Here is a 12,609-nt window from a genome sequence, read left to right as displayed (position 1 = left end):
TTTAAACAGGAAATGTGAAACTAATTAGAATGCTTTCGAATAGATTGATAAATAGCTTTAGGTCTCTAATAAACATGCTATCATTATCTACCAGTGTATCTACCTGTCGTTCTGGTTAATTGCACTGTGGATATAAATGCCGTGAGCAAGGTTTAGAGAACTAGGCTAGATAATTCAGCTCAATGAGCACATTAATTTCAGACAGAATTTGGATGTGGTTGAAAAAACATGGCTTACCTTGATATTGTCCAACGGTCAAAAAAGTTTATCTACGAACGATGAGCGTTGAATATGCGCCGTCGTCCGGGGATCCATAAACGTCCGAGCATTTGTATGCTTTTGTTGTCCACCAAATCCCACAAAAAGTTGCCGCCAGCAAATTTGCATAGTGATGTCAATCAACCGAGCTTAGTTTTGCGCACAGTGTGACATGCATTTATATCAAATTAGAGGACCACCGAAATTAAACCACCTTTATGTGTAGAGAATTGTGGAAAAAATATTAAAGCAAAAAATAGAAAGGTGATGATTTGGTTATATATTGTATGAATTTATCATTTTTTAATGAACTATTTTATTCTCCATTGCACAGGAAAGAAATTATATTTTATAGATTATAAGAAAGAAATACACCGCACGGGGTTTGATGGATACAAAACGTAAGTAAATCTAGGGGATGAACATCTATGTAAATAGTTGTTATGAACAAAAAGATATTTTAGACAATTTGAATTTGGGACCTTAGGGTGTGTCTAAACATTGCGAGCTGATGCGCGGTATTTGTACTTCTTCGCACGTGGTGTGCCGGTAAGATCGTGGCGTGTCTCGCATATGCCGCAATATTATTAGGTTCACAGATGGAGAATCTATGTAGAGGAATATAACTGGGACGAGAGGTAAATGGAATTCTGATGTAGGTACCTTTGTCGTGTACAAATCAATCACTCGGAAGATAATTTATGTACTAATGAATCATGACGAAGACAGCGATAAAGATAATAATGAGGATAATTGTAGCTTAAATTCCAACGACATTTTAGAACTATCTGGAGCTGTATAGTCATGTGAGTCGCAAAAAGAAGTTCATTCATTTAAAGAAGGAGAAATAAAATTTTCAGGTTGTATGAAACGAGTACTTGCCATACAAAACGACTACCTAGATACACAATTTGAAATTCTAATTATAACTGAAAAAATAATGAATATATAAAATGAAAAATCATTGCGGAATCAGTTAAACGGTTGGTTATATAAAACAAAACTAGATCAATAACCTCGATTAATAAGTAGCGTAGTTTATTAGTGCCTGAAATGTGTACCAAAGAGCAAAATATGACAGATAATCTCCAAAACCGACACTGGAACAAATAGATGCAATTACAACATATGGATGTATTTATTTACAATAATGTTGTATTTAGCTGATAAATTCTGGAAGTTTTATCCAAGCAATGCTAAATTTACCAACACTACAACTCAAATACACCAATAAAATGATGATATTCGAAACTTATTTAGCACTTCAGAATATTGCAACCCACGTTGCTAAAAATACAACCGGAGTTACAAAAGATAGAAAAAAAACACTTAATTTGATAACGTATTTAGAAGTATTAATTTGATTGATTCTATAAACATAGATTACAAGATAATATTTACTATTTTTGACGTTACTTTTGACGTTGTTCCAGTAGTCCAGTAGTAAACACTGGAGCAACGTCAAAAAAATATATTGTAATATATTGTATACTATTTTGTAGTGGAATTATTAGAATACGCTAAAGTTAGGCATTAAAGTACTAAGATATGTAATGTTTAAAATCAATTATTAATTTTGCGAATTGATTATAAACATTGCCAAAGTCGTTCTACTCTGCAATATTGATCGGAAGGGGAAAGTCTTAGGAATATGTAAGTTGATGTCATATTGTTGTTCTTACCTTTTGATGGAGGTATGAAAGTAGGAATTTATCTTCATCGTGTAGAATTTTAATATGCTGCACAACTCTAGTTAGAGAATGGCATTTAAACATATAAAAAAGTTTCAAACGTTCAAGATTTGAATAAAGTCTGATGATCACAAACACCTCGAAATGGTCCTTAACAAATTCAATATTGGCTTTTTGTTGATGAAACTCATTTTCTTGTCGCATTCAATGTAGGAATGACGTTGGACAGGGAACAAAACTTTCTCTTAATCAAATCTTCGTTTTTTAATGAAAGACCGAATTTAATATATATAAAAAATATATATGAAATAAAAGTAGGAGAACAATCCATGCCTGACGAAACTATCCTCCAATTATGGGTGGATGGATCTCGTAGGGAAACTGGCTCTGGTGCTTCGGTTTATTCCGTCGAACCAACAATAAAAGTTTCTAAACCGCTGGAAATTTGGCCCACCGCGCTCCAAGCGGAGCTGGTGGCCATTTCTCTGGCGGCTGAGGAAATTTCTAACAAAATTAGTAACAAAAAAATTATAATATACTGTGATTGCAAACAAGCCCTCCTTTCGCTCGGGCGGTATCGCTGTTCATCCTCGTTGCTTGAGGACTGCCATAACAATCTTTGTGAGGCAGCCGCTAGCAATGAGATTACGATCTGCTGGACAAAGGGTCATTCGGGAAATAAGCTTTATGACATGGAGGACAATCTGGCAAGGAAATCTGCAGGCGAACCTCCGAGATCGCCAGAACCATTCATCGCCCCAACAATAAGGTCTTTAATAGAGCTTCGAAAAGAGGAAACACGTAAGCAGTTTCTAACTTACTGGGACAGGACACCAGGATGTCGCGAAGCCAAAGAGGCTCTGATGTACCCTGACCCTAAACGAACAGATTTATTTATGAGGCTGTCCAGGAAGAATCTACGTTTGGTCATAGGTCTAATCATTTCACACTGGCATTTACAGAAGCACTTACTGAACATGGGAATAAGTAACACCGATATCTGCAGAGGATGCGGTGAGGAGGAGGAATCGGCGGAACACATTCTATGCGACTGCGTGGCCCTCCAAACATTAAGGTTATCCATTTTTGGAGATATCCAGATTCGCATGAGTGGAATCAGGGCAGCACAACCAGGACAAATCTAGCCTTTGCCTCCAAGGTAATATGGCTGGAAGGACCTTAATGCTGAGCAAAAGAGGGAAGTAAGTAGAAGGGATCTCCGAAGAAGGTCAAAGTGCTGCGGGCGGTGCAGCCTGCCTTCCCGCGAATCCAGAATCCAGAACGGTGACGCAACAACTTCGCCTCTATTCTGTTTGACTTGATGGAATTTTTTTAAACAACCTCTTCAAAGAATAAAGTTTTTCTGCTTATATGAAGGAACTTAAAGTTTGGTCAGATTTTCATTTTCTTCACTTTTTTCGGAGAAGAGAATTTAGACCTTGAAAGCATTGTAGGTACTAAATGTGGCATGTCTTGTGTATTACTAGGTGGAGCAAAAGTAATGTCATAGGTAGACTTGAAAGTTAATATTGAAGAAGAAATCACCAATTTGAAATCAGCTATTTTGTGAGCAACAATTTAAAATGTTGTAAAATATATGTACATCAATTCAGGAAGGAATCATCTGATCGATATGATTTTTTTAAATCAATGTAATTAACAGATCTCTATAAAAGTGCCTCTCGTATATTTATTTTTAATTGAATGTTTTGCACTGGCATTTTTTAAAACGCTCGATCAGCGGCATAAACCATAAATCGAAATACAATCCTAATTATAGAGGGCCATTAGAACGAATAGCCGTATAAAGAGAGGGCGTATAGATTGCGTGATGGATTAAAAACGTCCAGATATCTTGTTATTACAAAAAGCAGGAAGCTTCCTTTACTATTTAACTCCCGATTCGTGGAAAGCCTTTTTGTAAATTTCAATACAAAAGTTAAAAATATGTTTATGTTGGAGATAGTGAAAGATCAAACGAATACAAAGGAATACAAATGTGTCATAAGAGGAAACGTTTGATAGCATTTTTGGGGAAATTTTCATGTATTATTCATAAAACCCAGGTAAGCCGCACTGTGATGAATAATGCATGAAAAGCCCTTCTGTATTTTATTGATATTGTTGATAAAATATTTATGGAATAATAAACAGTAAATATGGGCAAATGTATTTAAAACGAAATTACATATTATGGTATATCACTATATTTATGTTAAATTGTAGACGCAAGTATGAAAACTGAGACATTATGTGTTACAGGGATTAATGCAATAAACATAATTTTACAGGAATTCATGTTTAATATTTTTTCTATTTTTGGATGATACTTTATCACTTATATATATAACAATAGGAACCTACAAAAATGTGAGATAAATCGGGTATATTCGGTGTGACATTTGAAACAAATATGAAATAAAAAATACTTTTTTATCAATGTCAAAACCTGATATAGATTGTAACAATACGGAATTTATAAACGAAGCGTGTGGATGAAGTTTTCGGTATCGGAAACCACCTTTAATTTGAAATTCCGCTCACGTTTTTGCTAAAACATCGGAAAATCGTTTATGCCAGACTTCATCAAAGATGCAGAGATACGAGTTTCCGCGTCCTCTCCGTGCCCCTCTCAAAACCCAACCACCCTGATGACGCGGTCGACCGAACTTTCCTCTAGCACATTCTCGCCATGTAAACGACCTTTGGGGCCACTGTACGTTCGCAATATTTAACCTTTATTACTCTGACTAAGGTCGCATGTAATCCCAACGGGGTTAATTACTACACTCCACGTTTTTACCCCTTTCTTATATAATTACTACCATGCTGTATGTATATAAACGGCAAATGCAAACTTCATTTTTGTTGACATTTTTTTATTTAATTTTTCGATTGCAGTAAAAATATAACCAAAACTCAGTTATATGAAAAATTTTAATTTGCACTTTAAACTGAATGAATAATTTTAATGCACACAAATTCGGACAGCTATCCATACCGTTATTAATAGTATTGAGGCCAATAAGGTTGCACCTGAAGAGTGTGGAAAGAACTGAAAGTCCTGATAAAATTGTCGCGGAAGTTCCAAATCAAAAGAAAAACGAACAAAATATGTATTTTAATGTTGATTTTTCTCCAACCAAATTAATCCCTAATTACTTTTTGAAACAAATAAATTATTTGAAAGGAAAGTACTTAGGCGGAGAAAACACATCAACAGGATGTAGAGTTGAGTCTAGAAATGGTGTTGATTCCGATGAAGTTTTATTCAAAAAGCCAGTTTCTTTACAAGAGTACATTAGTTTGGAAAGTAAACCAATTCCACAAGAAAATGGTGCGAACAATTTCATTGATGATCTTTTAAAAATGGATGATGACAATGTTGAAATATATAAATCACCTTATAAAGTACCAGTCATAAAATACCAAAGAAATTTAACAGGATATGATGAAACGTTAAAACTAAACTATTTACAATTTGCTTATATGAATACAGATCAAGTATTGTGTTTTATTAATAGTTTAAGACGAAGACGAGAACTGCAACTAATAGTTGATAAATATGATGATTCACCGAGTGGTGAGACTTTTTTGAAAAGTTCACTGGAAATTGACGTTAAAAATGTGCGTGAAGAAATACTACGGTACTTAGGTGATATGCCTTCAATACACGAGTTACCTCAGCAATCCAAACAAATGTTGGATTTTTTGTTAAAGCATAAGGGAACTTTGAATAAAGCTGAAGGCAATTACTGGACATTATGCAAGAGGCTTTGCAAATTATCTGATGATAGTAGAAAAGCTGGTTATAATCAAGAAACAGCAAAACTAAGAGATAATATGCAAACAACTGTACAACTCTTACTTTTTGGTAAACTAAATGTGGGACAAGGTTCAAATCACGTTAAAAATATTAACGTATGGATTAATCGCCTTCAGTCCAAATTAAATTACAAAATACCATTAAATGATATTTATAACATACAGCATTCTTATTCGTATTTATTTCAACCCAGAATCGATTTTGCCATTCAAACATATTTGTTCTAAATACGACCATTACATTTCACCAAGTGTTGAGTCATCAAATCAAAAACGACGAAAAATTCCGTTCAAAAATCGAATATACTTTGAAAATAAAAGAAAGTACGTTATAGATACTTATAAAAGGTATAATTTCCCTAATAAGTTTTTAACTGAACTCAAAAGTACTGAGTACTATATATAAACTTTGAATGATTTGAACAAATTTTTCAGTCGGTAGAACGCAGACCATCTACCAGTGCTAGAAGACTTTCTGCTCATCTTGGTGTTGCTCATGTAAAAGTATGGAGAACATTGCGTACTCATCCCTTGTATCCATCCATGTTCAACCAGCACAACACCTTGAACCAACACACTTTCGCCAGGAGATTGGAATTTTGTGGATGGATAATATCTTACCGCCGCTTGGTTCCTGTGATACTTTTTACCGATGAAGGCACTTTCGCCCGTAAGTTGGTCTGAGGATAATCCGCATGCCAGTGTTGAAATAAAATTTCAACTAAAATTCTCTGTGAATGTATGGTGTGGAATGATTGACAATAACTTAATTGGGCCTTTCGTACCACCCGAGCGTCTAATAGCGAACAGAGTTCTTGCGCAATGAGCTTCCAATACTGTTAGAAGATATTCCTTTGTCTACCAGAGCCAATATGTTCTTCCAGCATGATGGGGCCCCTGCTTACTACGGCCGTCAAGTGACGCAATACCTGAATCAAACCTTTGCGGAACGGTGGATTGGTCGTGGGGGTCCTATCAGTTGGCCAGCTCGGTCACCGGACCTTAATCCGTTAGATTACGGAATGTGGGGATGGCTGAAAAGCGATGTTTATCAAGTAAAAGTAACACGCATGATAAACCAATCGCTCGTATTACTGCCAGTGCTACACGAATCAAGGCACATCAGGATAAATTACGCAGCACAGGGCGTGATATCTTCAAGAGATCAGCCAAGTGCATCGAGTTAGGCGGTGGGACATTCGAACAGTTCGTTTAAAGTCCGAATTTAGATATTTTATGTACACATTTAAATAGATCAGTTTATGCATTAACTAGCTGTATCTCAGTTACCTTTGAGAATTGAGTCCATATTTTTAGGAACTTTTCTGCTTAAAATGATCATGAAACACCTTGTGTAAACGTTTGTTTTAAAAGTATTCAAGTATTACTAGATACTAAAAGTACTAGTATTACTGAACTAAAACTATTCAAAATGCTATGGAATCGTCAATATTCTAGAGTTCATTATGGACATTTTTTGAAATTTATGGCAAAGTTTCGTAGTTATATGAAGAAACAAAGAATATCCTAAGAGAATCTAAGAAGATCGCGTAAATTTATTTTGTTGCCTTTTTTTATTTGTTCATAAATAATAAATATTAAGCAAATATATTTTTGTCAATAATGTCCTTTATAACTACAATTAAATATAGTAAAATCGCGATGTAACGGATTAATACGGAGAAGGGAGTGTTCTTAATAGCCACAAGTCTATTATATGAATAATTTTAATGCACACAAATTCGGACAGCTTTCCACGCCGTTGCGTTCAATCTACGTGGCTTTATATTTATACCAAGAATGGGAGAATCTAAAAGGATTGCATCCCTTGACGGCCCGTTTGTGACTTCACGCATGGGTAGGCAACCACTCTTTCATACTTTGAACTAGCAAATGCTTAACAACTAAAACTAGCGCTAACACTAGCACTAGAATTAGAAATATTCAGGTTTAGCCGTTTTAAGAGACGTTTGGCTAAACGCGAATGTTTCTTGGTGTAGGTCTAGTGTTGGTTCAATAAAAATATACAATATTGATCAATATTGCCCTTGATCGACATCGTATACACAACTCGGGGTCTATACGATCTATACGTAAATATTTCAAATAATATTACATAATTTATTATTATTATATAATTAAATAACAAGGGTGAAACGAATTGCATAATGAGCTACTTTAGTTACATTTTCAAACTAAGAATCATCATAACATTTATTCCAAACAATATAAGTGTTGTACAACACAATATTACAATTCCAACAAGTACATCTACAACGATATAGTAAAACAAGACACGTTTCGAGAATGTTATTGAGTTATCAGTGTTTATTAAGTTTGGGAGGTTTTCGACGCAGATTTTCCAACGTTACCAGTTCCCGGACGCAGCAAAGGAACACTTAGTCACGTTTCCGCGCTCTACAAATAACTTTGAGGGCGCTTTGTTATGTAAACGATTTTCTAGATGGAACCGCAAATTTGCTTCAACTGTACGACGTGCTTCACTTCCGCGATACATCATCGGTTTTCTCCATTCAAATGCGAAAGTACCTAACATAAATGAGAAAGAAAAGAGAACTCTCAGCGGTAGTCGACGATTTAATGAACGAACGCCAATGAAGGCGATTATACTTTCCTTCTTGAGTTTTCTTTACTCGAACGTGATGTGAAATATTAATCGGAATCGGTTTTTAAAGAAATTGAATATTGATATACAACCAAATTTTCGTACATTTTGTTACTTAGTAGGTATGGTAGTAAAGTCTAAAGAATACGATGGTCGTAAATTTTATGTAAGTTACGATAAAACACATCGTTAAATCTACGATAATAAACTGAGTTTTATTTAAGATATATATTTTTTTAATGTGGCGGATTTTTTATTGTAATGAAAATGTTAAATATTGACGTTTCTTATTCGTAATAAGTTATGGCAACAACAAAAATTAAAGTTATCTTGACATGTATGATGTTGTACTTGAAAGAATCGTGGGAGTGCAAGTAATGAACGTCTCCACTGGAATACGAATGTCGCATACTGACGTGACAACTTGTGAACTTTCAGTAATGAGACAAGAAACGTCGAGGAGAACCTAAAATCGACATTATTTCGCGACAAGTTTCACATGTACTACACACATCACATTTCAATTAACTGACAAGTTTGTCACATTACTGCACGATATTTTTTATTATAAAAAATTCTTTAAATTTTCTTCACTTACTATGTTCGAAATAAAAATATCTCAAAACAATACTTTTTTAATACGACTGTATTTATTGAAACATCATTAATATCTGAAGAAAATTTAAGAATAGTGTTTTGATGAATGTTTATGATTATTTTTTTATTTATTTTACCTTTTCCGAAAACGGAAAATAATTGTAGTTGATGAGAAGAAAAAAGTACGAGCTGTTATTTATTGCACCACTGATCCTAGTGGTATGTATTTAGGAAATCTTTCATCTTTTAGGAAAACTTATGATACCTATATGCAGGTTGTTAAGAATAACACTATCTAGAATGTATTTAGATAAATGAGATACGAGCTAGTTTCTACTGTTACAATTGACACAAGTTTCATCAAGTCGATCGTTATGTTGCGGATTTGGCTGACAATCCAACCTCTTTGATCATCCTCTGCGAATAGTGACTGTTGCTCGCAAGTATTTTTGTTTAAACTTATTTCAGGAAGGCGTTTTGCATGGTACTACTCTCGACTGTTGATTTAACTTCTGACCCTTTTAAAATATGAAGTGTATCCTGTCTTATCGAGAATACGTTTCGTAGTAAGCTGATTGCCCCATAATTCATCATGATGGCTATGATAATTCACCCAGCTTTTTCAGTAATCTAGCTATTTCGTTACACTTGAAACAAAGAGAAGATAGATGAAACTAACAGGTTGACTACTAACCGCATCGGTTGTCTTCTACTTGTGGGCACGTTGAAGGTCCCTCACCATATAAATAATCCTCTGGATTACATTCTTTAGAGGTCATTATTCTTTAAATTTTCCCCGTCGCAGAGACTTTTGGCTTTGGAAAAGAGTGCGAATTACAGATATCTTTATTTTTCGCAATACCAAATGTTTTTTTTTGTGAATATGGTTTCATCAACTTTTCCATAATTAGAAATGCAATTTGGTATTATTTAGTTCTTCTTCTTTCTCTTGCCCCTATTATACCACACCGTGAATGCAAAAGACTTCCAAGACAACCTCCAAGAAGTTACAAAATGGCTTCTATAAAGAAGAAGTAGAAGAAAAACAAAGCTGAAATAAATTTGTAGTATAATGTCGACACGAATCAAATGGTGTAGAAGTATACAGTTCGCCAAAAGACTAACCGGTGGCCAATGTGTGTGTGTGGCTTTTTCCAAATATTCTAGACATTGGTAGAAATGCTTCTCTAACTCTATGGAACAATTTTCAAATTGCTTGAAATCAATGGAAACCTAACAAACAGAAAATTTTTGGTAAAAGAAGCTGTAACTCAACTGGTAATACCGTACGTAATGAGACCAGGAAGAAAAGATCTAAGTATGTATCTCGTTGCAGCAATACAAGATGTTGAACAACAAGTTCCAGTTCAAATAAAAAACTCAAGTTTCAAAAAAATATCTTTTAGTTTAAATATCTCGATAGCCAAAAATCTATTGGAGTTAAAACGAGAGAGCGAGAAGGCTATCCTATTGGTCCACCCCACCAAACCAATTTATTTGAAAAATTACCATTCAAAATTTCCAATACTAATAATGTAGCTGTCTAAACCCATGACCAAAGATGGGCCCCAAGATGTAAGTAATAATGCGTTAAAAATTAAATGCTTTATATATGTATTGTGAACTGACAAAATGGAGATTCATTCGTAACAAATATTATTTATTTCCTAATAATTTAAATTTTTGCCCTTTCTCAAAAATTCCACAATATCTCTCAAAACTTTGTCAACTAATATGACATATCATGTCTTCAAAGATAGTGTTAATTATGATTTGCAGCAAATAAAACCATCCAAGATAATATCTAATGTTTAAATATAAATACGTATCATAATGTGACGATGAATTTGAATTTTGAGTTACCACACCTTAATTTCAATCTGGACGCAACACTCAGTATAGGCAGACGATTACAGACGATATACTAATATCAGGCAAAGCAGAAGTCCTGTATAAAAAGACATTCACACCTGGAAACCTGCCTACAAAAGAAGGGAATGACAATAAACTGGAACAGAAGCAAAATCTTACAATTCACAGGAAACATAAATATAGTGGACAACGACTACAGCTAGTAGAAAAATACGAATATTTGGGAATCATAATTAAAAAAGATTTCAAGATAAATAATATTTATCTACGACTGCTTGGATAAGTCACCATTACCGCACTCATTTGAGTTACGTAATGAAGTTCATTACTGCACTGGTTTCATTACGTAACGCATTTCTAGCCTAATCAGAACAGACTTAATTTATTGAAACGAACAACAATACAAAAGAAAAACTGCTATCTACTTACAGAGAAACAATACTATTTATTACAAACATTAATTGTTATGGTTTTACATTTCAAAACACTTATTCCAGATGAGTAAACATGTTGTTGAAACTGACAATTCAAAATTGTCAACAATCATTTGAAAATATTTTTATAAATGTCAAATAGACTTTTTTAAAGAAATTGATTTTTTTGTAATTTTTAGCAGTCGTAGATAAAGTGCTGTATATCACACGTGGGCTAGAGCATAATTACAGTACTCGTGTGATTACACGACTCGGTCTACGACCTCGTCGTGCAATTCTCCACACTCGTACTGCAATTATGTTTCCAGCCCACTTGTAAAATAAATAACTATAATATTACCGGATAAATAATACCCTGGTAGGTAGAAATGAACTAAGCACTAAATCAAAATTACATTTGTACAAAATCATTTATACACTCATATTCATCTACAGGCCAAAAATTTTGAATAGGAGTAACAAAGATGAAGTATCTCTGAACAACAGTAGGAAAAACCAGAAGAAACGGATTGCGAGACAAGAACGCCAGAGAAGAAGTAAACTTGGGAGCACATGACATCTCCAGTATTCCAACATCTCTAGTACAAAAGATGGCAGAAACAGCAGCAATGGTATGACATGGTTAGAATTGTTGAGGAAGGAATACTAAAGAAAATGTTCAATACAAAATCAGAACAAAGAAGAAGACGATGGAAAAGTGTCTCCGCAGTATGAAGAATGGCTAAAGATAGGAATATGTACGGAAAATGAATTCATACCTAGGTTTGCACTCTTTAGCAATCATTGGTAGTCTATTCCTTTTTTTTTTTTAAGAATTCGAAGTTCTTCCTGAATTTCCTTGCTTCGTCTCTTATCTCAAAGGGTGTAGCAGTGATTGTTTTCAAAATGACCATCTCCCCGTCTCCGCAGTTAATGTCGTTATTAGAGGCTTTGTGTATCCTCATTTTGGTGTTGGTACAAATACAGCTTGTTTCTTCGTATGGTAGTTTTTAGTGTTCATTAAGATGTGGCTTTAGAACAAATCTTATCTTTTTTTTATTTTAAATATCTATTGTTTGAAATAAAATGAGCTATAATTTTCCATGCTTTACATATTTGTCTTGAAAAAAAATAAAAAAACTTTGCATAAAACCCGCAACGATGGCTTTATATCCACCGAGTTACCCACTTAATGCTGTTTTAATGAAAAAATATTTGACGTCGTATTTAATGCGGATTGTGTTAATACCAGTCAGTTCACAACTGGACGCGAACGACAAACGCGAACAATGCAGGGATTAAATCCAACAGTATAACGGCACAATCT

At 34.3% G+C, this 12,609-nt stretch overlaps 1 protein-coding gene and 1 long non-coding RNA gene across 2 annotated transcripts; both read left to right on the top strand.

Annotated features, from left to right (window-relative positions):
* The first annotated feature begins 2,278 nt into the window (after positions 1-2,278).
* LOC139429172 (uncharacterized) lies at positions 2,279-3,094 on the top strand. Its single transcript, XM_071194682.1, has one exon. It carries the CDS (start codon positions 2,279-2,281, stop codon positions 3,092-3,094), a length of 816 nt encoding a protein of 271 aa, XP_071050783.1.
* An 8,121-nt stretch (positions 3,095-11,215) lies between these two features.
* On the top strand, positions 11,216-12,301 carry LOC139429190 (uncharacterized). The gene is made up of 3 exons (XR_011639862.1): positions 11,216-11,661; positions 11,739-12,065; positions 12,117-12,301. It is a non-coding gene; the product is annotated as an uncharacterized lncRNA (long non-coding RNA).
* The last annotated feature ends 308 nt before the right edge of the window (positions 12,302-12,609 follow it).

This window comes from Onthophagus taurus, chromosome 2 (genome assembly GCF_036711975.1).
Source record: "Onthophagus taurus isolate NC chromosome 2, IU_Otau_3.0, whole genome shotgun sequence".
NCBI lineage: Eukaryota > Metazoa > Arthropoda > Insecta > Coleoptera > Scarabaeidae > Onthophagus > Onthophagus taurus.
This window is presented reverse-complemented; position numbering and strand designations above follow the sequence as displayed.

What these genes read in the sequence shown, in the direction of transcription:
- LOC139429172 (XM_071194682.1), top strand. Translation starts at nt 2,279, where the DNA reads ATGCCTGACGAAACTATCCTCCAATTATGGGTGGATGGATCTCGTAGG.